The sequence below is a fragment of the Salmo salar genome, chromosome 15 (assembly GCF_965601325.2).
Source record: "Salmo salar chromosome 15, fSalSal1, whole genome shotgun sequence".
Classification (NCBI taxonomy): domain Eukaryota; kingdom Metazoa; phylum Chordata; class Actinopteri; order Salmoniformes; family Salmonidae; genus Salmo; species Salmo salar.
In genome coordinates this window covers 52,300,570-52,318,690 of record NC_138305.1, presented here as the reverse complement: position 1 = coordinate 52,318,690, position 18,121 = coordinate 52,300,570, and the positions used below count along the sequence as shown (strand labels likewise).

The 18,121-nt window shown below is 44.1% G+C and overlaps 1 protein-coding gene across 1 annotated transcript; it reads right to left on the bottom strand.

Moving 5' to 3' along the window:
- Window positions 1-328: 328 nt before the first annotated feature.
- Window positions 329-16,856, bottom strand: LOC100194629 (calmodulin 2 (phosphorylase kinase, delta)-3). Its single transcript, NM_001139714.1, is given in 6 exon segments — window positions 329-1,367; window positions 4,463-4,598; window positions 5,131-5,237; window positions 11,109-11,252; window positions 12,088-12,118; window positions 16,819-16,856. Coding segments are annotated over 6 exon segments (450 nt in total). The 5' UTR covers window positions 16,822-16,856; the 3' UTR covers window positions 329-1,338.
- Window positions 16,857-18,121: the final 1,265 nt, after the last annotated feature.

Below are 18,121 nucleotides of genomic sequence, written 5' to 3'. Positions count from 1 at the left end.
ATGGCTGAGTGAGAACGCAAACAGTGGTGTCTTTTTCCCTTTCCCCCCCAAGCCTCTAGCTAGAGTTTGCTGACAGAGCAGGACCAGATATTCAAATGTTGCCGCGACTGGTTTGGCTAAATCGAACGACGTCGATATACAGTGAACAACACGGTAATCTTGAGCAATTGAATAAGCTAAGACTATAATTCAGTCTTCTATGTCAGAGATATGCATACTTTGTCTTTATTTTTTTGTAGTATCATCAGTTGATATTTGACAATGGATTCAAAATCACTGTCGCATGACATCTCAGCAGCATCCTATAACCACACAATAACAACAGCGATTAAGTTCATGGTCTTTTTTTATTTGAAAAACAAAAATGAAAGACTAGCATGTACAACTTGGAATGAATGTAAACTGAACTCAGATGAACAGTTGAAAAGACTCTTGTGCTGCAACTCTTACCTACAGAATGCATACTGCATATACACCGTACACAACAACTCCGCCACACTCTTGTCCGAGTAGAGAAAACAGAAGAAAGAAAAAAACGTGAAGGCCAGTGAATCTCCCTTAATGCCAGAAAAAGGAACACTCCATCCCAGCAAAAAAACAAAGCTCCACCGTAAGACTTTTTATATCCCTCCTCTTCAGGGCAGGGACGCACAAATACCTAAGATGGCCGTCCAAATAACATTAAAAAAACAAAACAAAAAAAACACATGCCAAACATTTTGAAAATGTACTTTATCTAACATACGAGTAAGTTCCATTCCACTTTCAGCTTGATTTATAAACCTTGTATCCTTTCATATACCATATCACTAGGGTTCCTCTCCAAATACAAAAAACTGTACCAAACCAACGACACCATACCAACCATAGCCCTGTGGAATCAGCACGCTCGGATTGGCTGGAGGGAGTGCTCCAGTCACAAGCTGCATGCATGAAGAACAGGAAAGAGAGAGAGAGAGAGAGAGAGATGGCCAGCCCAAACATCACCAGCAAATGGATGGAACTTGGAAGGGGTTCCAGGGGATCCAAATGCCTTGCTTCAGTTTGAAGGTAGTTATTACAGGGTTGTTATATGTGTCTTTAAAGTACTGATGCTAAACTCATCATTTTGGGGGGGGGGGGGGGGGGGGTCACTAACCATATCATGCAGATATTTTTTGTATCTTTTTGTTTTCTCTGTGTGGATGGACAGAAGGATATTTTATTTTAACATTCAATTATTTTCTATACAGAAACAGTATGAATAAATGAACATTTTTTTTCCCAAGAGGTAAGTAAAACTTTAGTGATCTTTTTTTCTCCGTCTTCTACAAGGGGACAAGGCAGGTTGGCCGAGCTTCACTTTGCAGTCATCATCTGTACAAACTCTGTTGAAAGGAGAGAGAGAGACAGAGAGAAGAACACAAAGACAAAGATAAGTAACGTACTGTAGCTCATTAAGCCCCATTGGCAAAGCGCCAGGCAAGGCAGTCACCTGCTAAATTGTTTATACATTTTCTTAATCAAGCAGTGGAGAAACAGAATGCACATCATTCTAATTAGTGTCCCGTTTCCAAACGGCTTTCATGTTCATCCCATTAAGCTTATTTGATTAAAAAGTCACTGCACTGTGAAAACAACACAATGACGTCCAACCAAAATAAAGAGAAGGCTTTCAAATGCTTAGACTACATATGCTTTTTATGGCACAATGAGAGAGTGAGGAAGTAGGGCGCTTTCCAGCCAAGACATATGGACTGTTTATTGTGTCAACAGCTCCCTCTAAAAAAAAAAATGAGCGCAGTGTTTTGTGTAATGCACTTTGGGAATAGGAGTGACAGTGGAGGGAGGGGAAGAGAGAGTAGAAAACTGAAAATGATCGACGTCGACCATACCGGTCACTTATCACAGGCATTTTGCTGATATCGTGAAGTTTGAAATTAAATGCATTTTCTGATATGGGTGATTAATGGGACAATTGACAGATACAACCATCTAATTAGTAGTAGCAGTTTAAAGGATAAAAAAGGATAAGGATAAAAAAATCTTATCATTCTATTTATCGTTATCGCATCAATTTAGGCAATTTATCGCAAAATAGATTTTTGTCCATGTCGCCCAGCTCTGAGAGAGAGAGAAAAGACAGAGGGGGAGAGAGAAAGAAGAAGAGACAGAGAAGGAAGGAAAGAGAAAGAATGACAGAAAAGAATAACAGAAAAAGAGAGAGGAAGCACAACAAAGAGAGCAAAAGGCTAGTTACGCCTGCTCCGGGGCTGCTACAAGCCTGCTCCGGGGCTGCTACAAGCCTGCTCCGGGGCTGCTACAAGCCTGCTCCGGGGCTGCTACAAGCCTGCTCCGGGGCTGCTACAAGCCTGCTCCGGGGCTGCTACGGGGATGCTACAAGCCTGCTCCGGGGATGCTACAAGCCTGCTCCGGGGATGCTACAAGCCTGCTACTGGGATGCTACAAGCCTGCTACTGGGATGCTACAAGCCTGCTACAGGGCTGCTACAGGGCTGGCACTACAAATGGTATATGTAGCTGGTTCAGCCTGCTGTACAGTGCTGGAAAGGCTGTATAACCAGTAGTAACCACTACTGCTACATGTAGCTGGCTATACCTCTTCCATGTCTGTTACATGCCCGTTACAGGGATAGCACTGACTGATGCATGTACAGTGCCTTCCGAAAGTATTCATAACCCTTGACTTATTCCACATTTTGTTCTGTGACAGCCTGTATAAATGTCATTATTTCTTCTTTTTTTTACCCATCTACACACAATACCCCATAATGACAAAGTGAAAACATGTTTTTAGACATTTTTGAAAATGAAACACATAAATATCTCAATTACATAAGTATTCAATATTTTGTAGAAGCAAATTTGGCGGCGATTACAGCTTGGCAGATCTGGATTTTCTCCCATTCTTCCTTGCAGATTTTCTCAAGCTCTGTTAAGTTAGATGGGGAGCGGAGTTGAACAGCAATCTTCCAAGTCATTCCACAGATTTTCAATGGGATTCAAGTCTGGGTTTTGGCTGGGCCACTCAAGGGCTTTCACATTCTTGTTCTGAAGCCATTCCAGTGTTGCTTTGGCTGTATGCTTGGGGTCATTGTCCTGTTGGAATGTAAATCTTTACCCCAGTCTAAGGTCATTTGCACTCTAAAGCAGGTTCTCATCAAGGATTTGCCTGTATTTGGCTCCATTCATTGTTCCCTCTATCCTTACCAGTCTCCCAGTCCCGACCGCTGAAAAGCATCCTCATAGCATGATCCTGCCACCACCATGCTTCACGGTAGGGATGGTGTTAGACGGGTGATGAGCTGTGCCTGTTTTTTCCAGACATAGGGCTTTGCATTCAGGCCAGAGTTACATTTTTGTCTCATCAGACCACAGAATATTAAGCCTTATGATCTCAGTCTTTGACGTGCCTTCTTGCAAACTCCATGCATGCTGGCGTGCTGGCATGTGTCATTTTCTCAGGATTAGCATCCGTCTGGCCACTCCCCCATAAAGCCCAGATTGATGAAGTGCTGTAGAGACTGTTGTCCTTCTGGCAGGTTCTCCCATCTCAGGCAAGGAACTCTGTAGTTTTGTCAGTGGTCATTGGGTTCTTGGTCACCTCCCTGACTAAGATCCTTCTTGACTGGTTGCTCAGTTTGGTTGGACGGCCAGCTCTAGGCAGAATCTGGGAAGTTCCATATTTTTTCAATTACCCCAATGTTGAAGACCACTGTGCTCTTGGAAACTTTCAACACAAAAAATGTTTTATACCCTTCCTCAGATATATGCATCATCACAATTTGATCTTGGAGTTCTACGGACAGTTCTTTGGACTTCATGGTATAGTTTCTGCTCTGACATGCACTGTCAACTGTGGGGCCTTATATAGACAGGTGTGTTTCTTTGTAAATCATGCCCAAACAATTGAATGAGCCACAAGTGGACTCCAATCAAGCTGTAGTGACATCTCAAGGACGATCAAAGGAAATTGGATGCACCTAAGCTCAATTTGGAGTGTCACAGCAAAGGGGTGTAAATACTTGTGAAAATTAGATATATTTCTATATTTCCTTATCAATACATTTGCCCCCCAAAACTTAACTGAATCCATTTTGAATTCAGGCTGTAACACAACAAAATATGGAATAAATCAAGTGGTATGAATACTTTCTAAAGGCACTGTAGCTGATTATGCCTGCTGTACAGGGTCATGTTCATTAGGTGCCAAATGGAAGAAAACGTACTGAAACAGAGAGGGACTTCCTAGATTTATAATAAGAAACTAATTTCTGTTTTCCATGCAAAATGTTTTGAAACGTTTTCCGTTTTGTGACCCAATGAACACTACCCAGAGCTAGCCTGGAACAACTACTGTCCTCCTCTTACCTTCATAGTTCGTCTCTGTTATATTAACCAATAATATCCACTGCCATATGTGGCTGGTTAAGCATACAGGGCTAGGTGTACTGTCTTCTTACCTTCATAGTTGACCTGTCCGTCTCCGTCAATGTCTGCTTCTCTGATCATCTCGTCTACCTCCTCGTCTGTTAACTTCTCCCCCAGGTTTGTCATGACGTGACGGAGTTCTGCTGCGCTGATGTAGCCGTTTCCGTCCTGGAGACACAAGGGAAGAAATTCCATTGGGTGAGAATAGACGGAAAGGCATTGGGGAGCAATCAGGATAAAAAAGAGACGCAAATCCCAATTGGGCAATGATGAGTGGAGAGGTGAATCCCCATTAGGTAATGAACGGAGAATCAAATCCCCATTGGATGGTTAATGATATATATACACTCCCAGAAAAAAATGTTATTTGGCTGTCCCCATAGGAGAACCCTTTCTGGTTCCAAGTAGAATCCTTTTTGGTTCCAAGTAGAACCCTCTAGGGAAAGGGTTCTACCTGGAACCAAAAGGGGTTCTTCAAAGGGTTCTCCTATGGGGACAGCCGAAGAACCCTTTTAGGTTCTAGACAGCACCTTTCTTTCTAAGAGTGCACCATCACCATAACCGGAGGTTTTGACGATGTGTTTATCAAAGGTGGATATATCTTATATATGGACTGTTTACTAGTTCATTACAAAGCAACATTGTCATTTGAGGATTACTCTCCGAGGATGTGTTAGATAGTAAACATGCAGTACTTTACCTTGTCGAATACCCTGAAGGCTTCACGGATCTCCTCCTCACTGTCTGTGTCCTTCATTTTTCTGGCCATCATGGTCAGGAACTCCGGGAAGTCAATGGTGCCATTGCCTGGATTGTAGATAGGAAACAGCCTGTTTAGTTCATTATAACACCCCGTTTAGTTCATTATAACACCCTGTTTAGTTAATTGCAATGATAAGATGCTGATAATAGTAAACATACAGTAAAACATGTTTTTAACTGTGTGTAAATTACAAAAAAGGCTTGTTTGTTGACTAGCAATTCTTCATCATCGTGTGATGAAATACCCTGAAAAGCCTTTCTGTGAAATCACCTGTTATGTCCTTGCATACAACTCAATTCACTTCCTGCTTTAAAAAGCAGTGCACATTGCACAGTATCCTAGTACTAGACTGGGTGTCTTTCCTCTATACCTCAGGGTAGCCCTGGGAGGAGGTTGTAGATGTCCAGCTACAGAGACCAGAGGAAGAATCCATCCTCAGACATCTCCTACTGTATGCTGGGCTGGAGTCTAGGCCAGGCCCCATAAAAATCACCTCTCATCTGCCCTTGACAGAGGGCTCTGCCTGGGGAGTCAGGGACCAGGGAGCCTGCCGCCTCCTCCACCTTGACATAGACTCTAACCATCTCTAATCCTTCTCTCTAACCAGGCCTTACAGGATGTCTGTGTCACAGGGGGCTGCTGAGGGGAGGACGGGCTCATAGTAATGGCTGGAACGGAGTAAATGGAACGGCATCAAACACATGGAAACCACGCGTTTAATCCGGTATTAGTATTTATTCCAGCCATTACTATGAGCCCGTCCTCCCTAAATCAGGTGCCACCGGCCTCCTGTGGTGTGGGTTCATCTGTGGTGGATGAATGGATGGACGTTGGTGGCAGCCGTGGAATCTCTCCCACACAGCCTCTAACCAACTCAGGATGTGTGAGTTTACAGTGAGATGGGTGGAGGATGGATGGATGTTGGTGGCAGCGGTGAGATCCCTACCCTTTCCCTGACATAGGCTCTAACCAGCCTATTCTATGGATCGACATACAGTACAGTACCCAGGGATTATAATGGTACTCTACAGGGAGGGGATAGGCTCTGGGATCTACTACTGTACGAGGATTGTGTGTGTGTGTGTGTGTGTGTGTGTGAGTGCCTTTCAGCAAGAGAGGGAGCTGGGTGGGTGGGTGGACTGGGACGTGCGGGGGTGGCGGAGAGAGGGGGAAGGTCAGAGGAGAGGTCCGAGAACCCGCTGGATTAACCTCGCATGGAGTAGAGTGTGTGTGTATATTTGTGTGTGTGTGTGTGTGTGTGGAGCGGAGGATGGGTGGGGCTGGTGGTACTGGGATTACCCAGGGAATAGCAGATCTCCCTGTAAGCAGGGCTGTAACAACAGCAGAGTAGAGAGCATAATGCGATAAGGCAGATGGTGATCTAATGGCCGCGGGCTAGTGATCTCATGGCCTAACACACAGAGACACAAACAAACATGGAGACACACACACACAGAGAGAGAGACACACAGAGACATAGGCGCACATAGACAGAAAGAGACACAGAAAGACAGACGAGATACAGAGAGATGCGCGCGCGCACACACACACACACACACACACACTTGACCGGGCCAGCAGCACAAGCACAGCAGCCATCAAAAGGAACACATGCCACTGGGGAGCCCCAATCAGAGAGCAGACAGCCTTTGTGTGTGTGTGTGTGTGTGTGTGTGATGAGCCCCTTTGCAGCCAGGCAGGGCCTGAAAACATAGCACTGGAAGAACAATCAAGAGGAAGAGGAGGCCTGGAGTAATAAAGCAGCCTGATCACTAGTAACAGACAGCAGTTTCGGACGTTTGACAAGGTCCTGAGAACGTCGATATGCTTTCCTCGGCGCTCACAAAAAAATAGAAAACGATCGCCCATCACTGGGCTCGATGTTGCTCGGAACCGGAGCGTGCTGCTTAGGCTACTGGACCACCCCAGTCTAAATGCTCTAGCAAGCCGTGAGAATGGGTGATGTTTTTCATGATTTTGTTTTAAGCCTTCCCCGAAACATAGACCTAACCTTATGCACTCGGGAATTAATACCTAAACTTAATTTGAGTTGTTTCTGTTTTAACCCTGTAACCACTGTGAAATAGACGTTCGTCCATAACAAATTTGAATTTCGAAGGGAAACTATGGCTGTTTCTCAAAATGCATACTACGGTGCTTTGAGCACGCAAATTGGAGCACGGAAGGCTCGGAGTAGGAGTCCAAATCAAAGTATGCAAAACGGAGCACACATCTCGAATACGTACCCTTTTTGTACATATTCTGAAGCACGCATCGAAGCAAGCTTCAGAGGAAAGTTACAAAAAATGCACAGAAATATGAAGCAACCGCGTAAACATTTTTTTTGTTGCTACATTTCTTGAAATCAATGGTGCCGTTATTTGAGCTAAAGCGAGAGAAAATACATTCTGACTTCAGAATTAAATGTTGCCCGTTCACATCTCATATGTTGCCTGACTACAATATTACTCGATGCGTTAATAAATACATGCTATGTTCATTTTGGCATGTTTACCTGCCTTCCAATACTCACTGCAGTGTGCATAGATCGCAAGTCCATTGTATGTCCACCGGGCTAACCGGCTAGCTACTACTGTTAGTTAGCCACAAATATTTGTTAGCTAGCTATCTACAAAGAATTGACGTCTACGTTGCATAACATTAGTTTTAGCCTGTTAAACTATCTGTTTAGCTAGATTATTACGAGTCACATGTAGCTGATTGTTATAGTGCCCTCTGAAATGTTTCATACCCCTTGACTTATTCCACATGTTGCTGTGTTGCAGCCTCAATTCAAAATCGAATTTTTTTTGTGTGTGCAAATGTATTAAAAATGAAATACAGAAATGTCTCATTTACATAAGTATTCACACCCCTGAGACAATAATTTGCAGAAGCACCTTTTGTCAGTGATTAAAGCTGTGAGTCTTTCTGGGTAAGTCTCTAAGGGCTTTCCACACCTGGATTTGTGTATTATTCTTTCTTTAAAAAAAAAAATATTATTATTCAAACTCTGTGAAATTGGTTGTTGATCATTGCTAGACAACCATTTGCAGGTCTTGTCATAGATTTAAGTAGATTTAGAGCTGTAACTCGGCCAATCAGGAAGATTTGTATTCATGACTAAAAGTTAATTTCTTTGCCACATTTTTTGCAGTTTTACTTTAGTGCCTTGTTGCAAACAGGATGCATGTCTTGGAATATTTGCATTCTCTAGAGGCATCCTTCTTTTCACTCTGTCAATTAGGTTAGTATTGCCGAGTAACTACAATGTTATGATCCAATGATCCATCCTCAGTTTTCTCAGCCATTAAACTCTAACTGTTTTAAAGTCACCATTGACCTCATGGAAGGCTGCTTGCATCTTTGTAGTGACTGGATATATTGATACACCATCCAAAGTGTACGTGATAACTTCACCATGCTCAAAGGGATATTAAATGTCTGTTTAGTTTTTTTATACCCATCTATCAATAGATGCCCTTCTTTCCGAGGCATTGGAAAACCTCCCTGGTCTTTGTGGTTGAATCTGTTTGAAATTCACTGCTCGACTGAGGGGCTTTACAGATAATTGTATGTGTGGGGTACAGAGATGAGGCATTCAAAAATCATGTTGGACACTATTATTGCACACAAAGTGAGTCCATGCAATGTATGTGACTTGTTAAGCACATGTTTACTCCTGAACTTATTGAGGCTTGCCATAACAAAGGGGTGGAACGCTTATTGACTCAATACATTTCAGCTTTTCATTTTTAATTAATTCGTAAAAATGTCAAAAACATAATTCCACTTTGACATTACGGGTATTGTGTGTAACACAACAACATTTTGAAAAAGTCAAGGGGTGTGAATACTTTCTGAAGGCACTGTATGAAGTAAAAGGTTTGCTCTGTGTATATATCTTGTTTTGTCTCTTTTGCCACTGTTCTGGCTGTAAGAAGGTTCCATGAATGGGTAAGTCCATACTAAGTCAATAGGCCTAGCTAGCTACCCACGAAGAATTGGTAGCTAGCTACCCACGAAGAATTGGTAGCTAGCTACCCACGAAGAATTGGTAGCTAGCTACCCACGAAGAATTGACCTCTACATTGCATAACATTAGTTTAAGGTTGTTTTTTCCTGTTAAACCAGCTGGTTAGCAGGATTATTACGATTCACATAGCTGGCTGATAATAATTAAGTAAATTGTTTGCTTTGCGTGTACCTTGTTTTGTCTCTATTCTTGCCATTGTCCTGGCTGGAAGAACGTTCAGTGAATGGGGAGGTGCAGCATGGGGGAGTGCGAGTGCTTCTCAAATGTAATATTTTAAGCGATCTCCACACTCTTGTCCTCACAAGAATGAACTCGAGAGAACGTCCTCGGAGAATGCACTCGGAGCATGAGAGTGTGGAGTCCGGTAGTATGCATATTGAGAAACACCCGGTGAGATCTTTCTGCAGCGAGAGCTGGCTGTGACTCCAGGGCCCGACTCTGCCGGGCTTGAAGTACAAGAAGGAGCGATGGAGTGGGTGGGAGAGATGGAGATGAGGAGGAGAGAGGGAACGAGTGGGAGATGGTACGATTATACTGTATATAAGAGCCACTGCTGACGCAAACTATAAGAGGAAGACTCATTCTACGGTCTATGAGGACATTCATTCCGTAGGCTAGTACTATTTCCCCATAGCTTTTCCTAGGCAAGGCGGACCAACCCCTAAGACAACATGCAAAATGTTCCAATGAAACCAATGAAGTCCAAATATTTTTCACACGGGGGCAACAGAGATTGGTGGGGAGGGATCAAACCCGGAGAACAATGATAGGGCAACACAAAACACCACTTCAGAGCCCAAACAAGAGACCTCCTCTCTCAGAGACCAACAGCACACCTCTCTGGGGTAAAGCTAACCTCATTCTCTCCCTGGGGCATCCACTCTGCTTGTTTAGTAAATAATCTGTGGCCCTGCTGTTGACATCACTATGAGGGTACTGAATGTACAAAGCGGAGAGGAGAGAAGATACTGAGTGTAGAGAGCGAAACGCAGATCAGAGGTTATGTAATTAGTTTTATTTTCCATTACTAGCTTCATCGCTGTCTGACCCAGATTGCCTAAACGAGAGAGAAAACGCTGTACAGATAACTAGACAGGATAGAGAGGACAGAGAGAGAGGCGGGGACTTTGGATAGATACAGCGAGCCGAGCCAAACAGTGGTGAGATCTAGCAATATGTCTGCAATTGATAAGGCCCCATTTACCAAAACCCTTTACGCTGACAGAGCATCATCTTGGTATAGGTGGCCCTGCCTGGTCGCCTAGACGACTAACAGCTTTAATTTCCAACATCGTTAAGAGTCAAGGACACTGCCTCCTACCATGATCACTCTCATTCTCACTGACTCAATGTGTGTCCCAAATGGCACCCCCTATGGGCCCTGGACAAATGTAGTGCACTGGAAAGGGAACAGAGTGTAATTTGGGATTAAACCTCAAGTTTAATCAGGAGACAGTTGTGTTGATAAGTTGACAGGGGTCTTGAAGACTTGTCACTCACCATAGTGCTCTTAGTGCGAAAGCTGACACCGTGGCAATAATCTGCCTGGCCTTCAGGCAGGTAACAGTGAAGTCATAAGACACCGAGGGACTGTTTGACAGGCAGTGAGTGACAACTGCTAAAGGCACATTCCCAAACAATTGTATAGGCTAAACTCTAATGGGGACAGACCGTGCTAAACCAATATGTGGAGATCATGCAAGTGCATTCTATTTTGGGCAGTTCATGGTGTGGAACTCACAATGACTACAGGTTTCGTCGCCTTTTGATGACGCACGTGTTTGCCCAAGTCTCCCCCGTCTGAACTTCACACCCCCATTTTTAATTTGTTGTTTAACCAATCGGGTGTGCCTAACCCAGCTTCAGGTGTTTTACTCACCGTCAGCGTCAACCTCGTTGATCATGTCCTGCAGCTCCGCCTCTGTGGGGTTCTGTCCCAGCGACCTCATCACGGTGCCCAGCTCTTTGGTCGTGATGGTGCCGTCGCCATCCTTGTCGAATAAGGAGAACGCCTCCTTGAACTCTGCGAGGGAGGGAGGGAGGGAGGAGAAGGAAAGGTGGGGTTACGTAAAGTCTCTATGGTTAAGTCAGTGTTTCCTACTGGTGGGTGGATCACAGACTCAGTCAGGGCTTCTTGGGCTGTGGCTCAAGCTTTGGTTGTGGGATGGGTAACACTTTACATTAAGATAGACTTAAGGGAGGTTGTAAAGGGCTTATATAGACAGTTAATTACTAGTTTGCGAGACGTAGTTCAAGAGAGACCTACAGCCAAAGATCTGTGTTTTAGGAAGTTTAGAGTAGACGTGATGGTGTTTGATAACTTGTTCAAATCAATATACAGGCAGATCTAAGGGATTTTAATATTGACGGGCCACAAGAAACCCCTCCAGGGTTAGATGTTTGAAGTGTACTGCTGAAGACAAGACCGAATTAGCCTGGGACCCAGTAGCATTGGCTAATTAGCCACCCAGGGGTTTAGAGATCTAACTGAGGAGAATAACAGAGTGTACTAGCTAGTTATCGCTGGCCCAAATCACACACACATCAAATGAGAAGACGATATTTCATTCCACTTATTTCAGACAAGAACATGGCTGAAGTCAATGGACAGTGAGAAAATAAACTCCTGTATGTTTTCCTTACAGTATGTTATCTGTCGTCTGGGTTTGGCCCGGGGTAGGCCGTCGTAAAAATAATTTGTTCTTAACTGACTTGCCTAGTTAAATTAAGGTTAAATAAAATAAAAATTTAAATAAATAAATAAATAAATATATATATATAATGTGTGTGTGCACTGTTCATGAATTAGTGAAACGTGTTAAACATGCTAGAGAGCGGGATTACTCAGTCGTTCCTACCTGCAATCTGTTCCTCAGTTAGTTGATCGGCCTGAGGGTAAAACATTGAGGGAGAAAAACAAACAAACAGTCATTCACTCAGTCGCTAAATCCCAAATACCAAACGACTTAGTCATGCTGCCTCCGTGATTTCAACACCCCACAGTGAGGACATTGTTCAGGGAAGACTCCCCCCCCCACCTTGTTCCAGAGACTACCTTGGACAATTTTCAGTGGCCACAAACATGTTTTTGAAACAGAAAAAGAGTGCTCTCTATTATTGGCCCAAGGTCATGTACCACGTCTGTTTCTAAACGTGTTTCTTCCGACTGAACGCTCCCCAGGTGGAAGAACCTGTTCTGTGCCTACTGGCCATGGCCCTGGCCTGCTGTTAGCTGAAAATGCTAAAACGGCTGTAGGGGTGTGTTCAGTTGATCTGGTCTCCCCGACTCCCTCCCAGCATGTTCCCTGTTCTCTGTTAGCCCTATTTAATGACTCCGGTGAGTCAGAGGCACTTTAATGAATGAGTGTGTGTGTGTGTGTCTGTGTGTGTGTGTGTGTGTGTGTGTAATGACTTGGCAGCACTCCTCTACAGTTGGCCCACAGATGGATGAAGTCTTGACACACACACACACACACACACACACACACACACACACACACACACACACACACACACACACACACACACACACACACACACACACACACACACACAGAGGACCTCAGGTTTCAAACAAACATTCACACACAGCAACAGCACCATTGGTCTTACAACACTGTGTGTGTGTGTGTGTAAATGGTAAATCCCGCGGTACCCTCCCAGATTGGCAAAACATGCTTATGATTACGGCAACAAACCACTGACGTAACGCTGAGTGCCTGCTGCTGGCAGGGGGGGAAACAGGAACACACTCTTAATTGGCATTTCCCTCTATGCCATTAGTTTCCGTCGCCAGGTTTCCTGTGAATTAGTCACATAGCAACCAGTTCAGTTCTGTCCCAAAGCAGACCAAATATCCTACAGTACAGTAGATATGTGGAGGCTTTATAGACGTCTGTGTAACTGCAACCCCAAACATAGACCACGATAGTGTTGATTCTGTCCTCAGTCAACCATATGAAACGGACATGCGCAAAGGCCACTCCTTATACCACAGTGTGTATGATGGGTGAGGTTCTTTCCTAGTGATAAGGTCTGCTGGTTTGGATAGATCAGACACAAACTCATGGAGATGGCCGGGGGAAGGCCTAGACCTCAAATTACACGATTACATTTTTTTTAGATGCTCTTTAACAGGCTGATAGCAAAATAGTCTCTACATGGCTCCGGTGGCCTTGATTGATACGTCCAGTGCGATGGTTAACTTCACCAGGCTAAATTAGATTAGCTGACGCGATTCAATAAGCGTTAGACAATAGCCTTTTCCCTCTCCTCCTTCTCCTGGACTCCCTGTTCCCTCCATCTGCAAGATTTGTGAAATGTCCGAGATAAATGTTTTTACACTGACAGGTGGGGTTAATGAACGAATGGACATCGGCCATGGCCTCTCTTCCCGCCCTACAACTCATGTTTCTCTCATCCCTCACTCCTGTTATCTTTCTCGCTCCTATTCCTCTCTCTCTCTGTCATCCCTCTCTTCTTTCCTCTGAAGGGCGGGGCGTCAGGTGGGTTCAGTGGCAGAGCTCCTGTGGCTGTTTCCCAGACAGCTGGGTCTCACCGTGCTGCTGCGCGACCAGGCCTTCTCCAGCCCTTCCGTTCCCTTTGCATGACTGGGCCTCACAGTGCTGCTGTGCGACCAGGCCTTCTCCGGCCCTTCCTTTCCCTTGGCATCACTGGGGCTGCCTGGAACCAGGCCCACGCTCCTAATACAGGCCTTTCCCCTCTGGGGCGCCCTCTCACTCCCTCTCTCTTTTGGCCAGTCTAGCTGGAAGGCAACGGGGGCTTGGTGGATGTAGCAACGTGCTGGTAGGCAGCAAAGTACTGCTGAATTAACACATCACAGAACCACTCCACCCACTCCACCCACACACACGTCTGTGTCCAGGAAACTCCCTCTGAGTCACCATTTCCTATGGAAGTGAGGGTGTTGTTGGGCAAGCATTCAGGCCAGCTTGAGAGAGAAGGGTGTGGGTGGAGGGGTTCCTGCCTGTTACAGGTTCTCTGGCATGAGTGGGACAACCACTCCCACTGACCAACCACAGCAAGGGACTAGAGACAGGACTCGTTAGTTCACTAGACAAATGACATTCTTTCTCTTCTCAAACATCACCAGGTAGCCTATTGTTCTGGTGTCTGTCTTTAGGCTGCAGAACAGCAGTAGCTTACCGATAGAAACTAGTTTGGCTGGTCTCTGCTATGCAGTCCATCACGCTTCTTAAACATCCTTTACAAGGCAGGCAGGTATTATCCGAGCATCTCTAGTCTACAGTTTTACAGTGTAGCCTACAATAGAGAGTAGGTGGCATCAGTAAGGCCCCTTATATGGACTTGCTTCCCCTAAAGTGTATGAATATGACTCATAACAAAGGAAACTCTTAGTCCCCAGGGACATACTATATGTATGAGCACACAGACATACATTTGTACTGGGAAGCTTTTGAGCTCATATGTGTTGAACGCCTCTTCTCTTTCAGTCTGGACAAAAGATTGGGGGGGGGGCAATCACCATCAACACCAGCCTAGGGCACCATATGGACCTGATTGGTGGGTTGAGTTTTGGGTTGTGTTCATTAGGACCCACAGTAAAAAAATTGAAAACATTTCGCAATGGAAAACAAAAATGTGCATTTCTTATTGGACGAGTCCAGGTAGTTCCTCCTCATTTTTCAGTCTGTTTGGTGCCTAATGAACACAACCCTGATAGCAGTTTACAGGTTGACTCATCCAGGCCAGGACCACCTGCCAGGCAAATAAATGATTCAATGCTCGGGATCAGATGTCCTCTAAGTTACTAAACACGCACCAGCAAACAAGGCTGGAACAGGATAGGGACAGGTAGACTTACTTGATACTTCCATCTGAATAGAGATACAGGTTTTCCACTTCAATAGTTGTTTTATGTTGGAGTGTATGGTAGGCCTACACAGGGCTTTGCTCACGGATTCAACTTTTCAAAAGGGCGATGCGCAACATATACTTCAATTACTACACTGGTGTGCAACATGAAACCTACCGCATGCAGCAGTTCAATACCACACGTGATAGATATGTGATCGCACAGAGAAACATTTCTATTGACTCCCCTAGTGCTATGAATGATCCACAGGGCTGGTAATCAATAGATCATTCATATATTGATTGGGAGAGACTTTTCCCTTCAACACACCCGGCTTCATCACTTCCACCGAATGACTTATCTTGCTGTGACATCTGAGAGATGCTTTTATATGAGTCAGAGGGGTTGGGTTAAACGTAGAATAGGCATTTTGGGTTTGAATGCATTCAGTTGTGCAGCTGACTAGGTATCACCCTTTCCCTTTCTATGTCATTGAATGAACTCAATTTCGACAGTTGGAAATTGTGTGTGAGCTGTTTGATCGTTGACAGTTATACAGTGAAGTTTGAAACACATTTCTGATTTAGCCTAACAATAATTCCCAGAAAATATAACTTTGTTGCTGCTAAATGATGTAATAAGAATGACATTAAACATCAATCAAATACTTTATTCTGCATTTGAAGGAATAAAATAAAATAAAAAACAGCAGACCCAAGACTGAACAGCTGTTGATGTTCTCGCCTAGGCTACCGAGTAGGCATTTGCATACCATTAAGAACGCAAAAGACAACCTAATCAGGCGGCGTTACAGTGAGATAAACGGCGCTTGAAGGCGAAACTTTGTAACTACTGTAATGTAGAATTATATAAAATGTTTCAATTTTTTCCAGATTCCCCAATTTGAGGGAGATGGGCGATTTCAGTTGCGGATCACAGGCGATGTATTGCTGCAATTCGCATTATGGTTGGTCCATCAGACAGAGCGCGATGATGCAACATGGAAAAATGCAGCTAATAACTATCCATGGAATGGGTTCATTTTCCTCAAAATGGGATGAATCCTATTCGGTAGCATATAGGAGTTGATATAACTAGATTGCCCATTAATAAAACGTGTTGAGACATGAAGCAGCATCATAGGTAAAAAGGCTTGTCAACTCTTTACGAGTGCAGCGTTACCCCATAATTTGCCAGTGCGCTTTCCTATTCCAGCCAACACACTACACTCTGAAATGTAATCACTTTAGTTACAGAATTGTGCTGTAATCATCTAGCAACTTGCTAGTTATCCCAAAGCTATTAATCTGATGTTTGAATTAATTAAATCTGCACCGTGCAGCCTCGAGCCAGCAACATACCCCGGTATAGCCATCGAGCCAACTACTATGCCGTAAGAATTGCGCAGTTATCGCGGAATCCCGCTCCATTTTGTGTTACATCCTGTTCATTTACACCTCAGCGGTTATATCGCCCTAGAAAATGTTCCTCCAAATAGAATCAACTCGCCCTCGTAAGACTAAAGATGACATATCCCATGCAATTACATAACAGTTGCAAAACAGCAAGCTTTTTGATCACCCTCATTTAATTCCCGGTAAGATAAAATGCTGTAAACCTATATGAATGAATAGCAAAATTGTGGATATCCCCCATATCTTGACCCTCTTCCATGTCCCATTACATCGTGGCATTAAATGCATTGACAAATGATTAAAAAAAATGAATCCCACAAAAAATATAGAATACATACCATGTTCGATGGATCTGGGCTGATTGTCTATGAACTAGACAACGTGTGTGCTCGTTCCTTAGATGGACTTTCCAGCGGGATGGAGGTGCGTCGCGGTGGTGGTGGTGAGAACGGGGACTATGTATCCCTCCGCCACACCAGCCCAGCCTGTTCACTCACTTCCTTATCCCCCCCCCGCCCCGTCTACTGTAGCGCCCTGTAGTGCAGCAGGCCTCGGGTGTATTCATTCCGCCGATTCTGTTGCGAAACGTTTCTTTGACGTAAGCAAACGAAACGGGGAGGAAGCTACCTACATTTATCCAATAAAAACTATAGTTTTGCTGTTTGCGTCCGTTAGGAAACAGTTTCACCCCTGCTGTGCACGTCCCCCAATTCAATGATGATTTGCGCCAGTGGCACAGGAGGCTGCTGAGGGGAGGACGTGACTATGAGCCTGTCCTCCCCAATTAAGGTGCCGCCAGCCACCGGTGTAGCATATATAGATAGACAGTTCTCTCTGCTACCGCTCAGCAAGCCGTACCGATGCACCAACTCAGACTATGCAACATTGACCCTTTTAGCACTCTTTTGACTCGACACACGCTGCTGCTACTGTTTATTATCTACCCTGTTACCTAGTCACGTTATCCCTACCTACAGACAGTATATATACATACAGTATCTACCTCATTTACCTCGTACCCCTGCTCATCGACTCTGTACTGGTACCCCATGTATATGGCCAAGTTATCGTTACTCATTGTGTACTTATTTCTCGTGTTATTATTTTTCTATTATTTCATTTTTTTTCTCTCTGCATTGTTGGGAAGGGTTTGTAAGTAAGCGTTTCGCTGTTAGTCTACACCTGTTGTTTACGAAGCATGTTGACAAATTCATTTGATCTGTTAGCAGCTGCAACTCTCCATACACTCCGGGCAACAGCCAAGAACATTCTAAACGTCATCATGGTCATTCTAGATTAGGCCCCTTTGTGTTATTTTTACTAGAGGCCTATAAATTATAGGCACATCTCATCCAAGTCTAAATAACCATTTAGCTATAAATGTTTCCCTTCGGTAATAGACACCTGTGCCCATATTGGTTGACCCACCCTCAAGCATGAGGATAGATGATATCGGAACCTCCAAAACACCCTTTAATGTTATTTTGCTACAAAAATCATAATTTATCACACTACAGTAAATATGTCAGTGAATAATAGAGACATTCTTTCCGCATTAATATCATTATGAACATCCATGATAGTGTATTTCGAAGGGCCATGAGTTCAAACTGAATTTAGATCTCGACTCGAGCAGCTCAG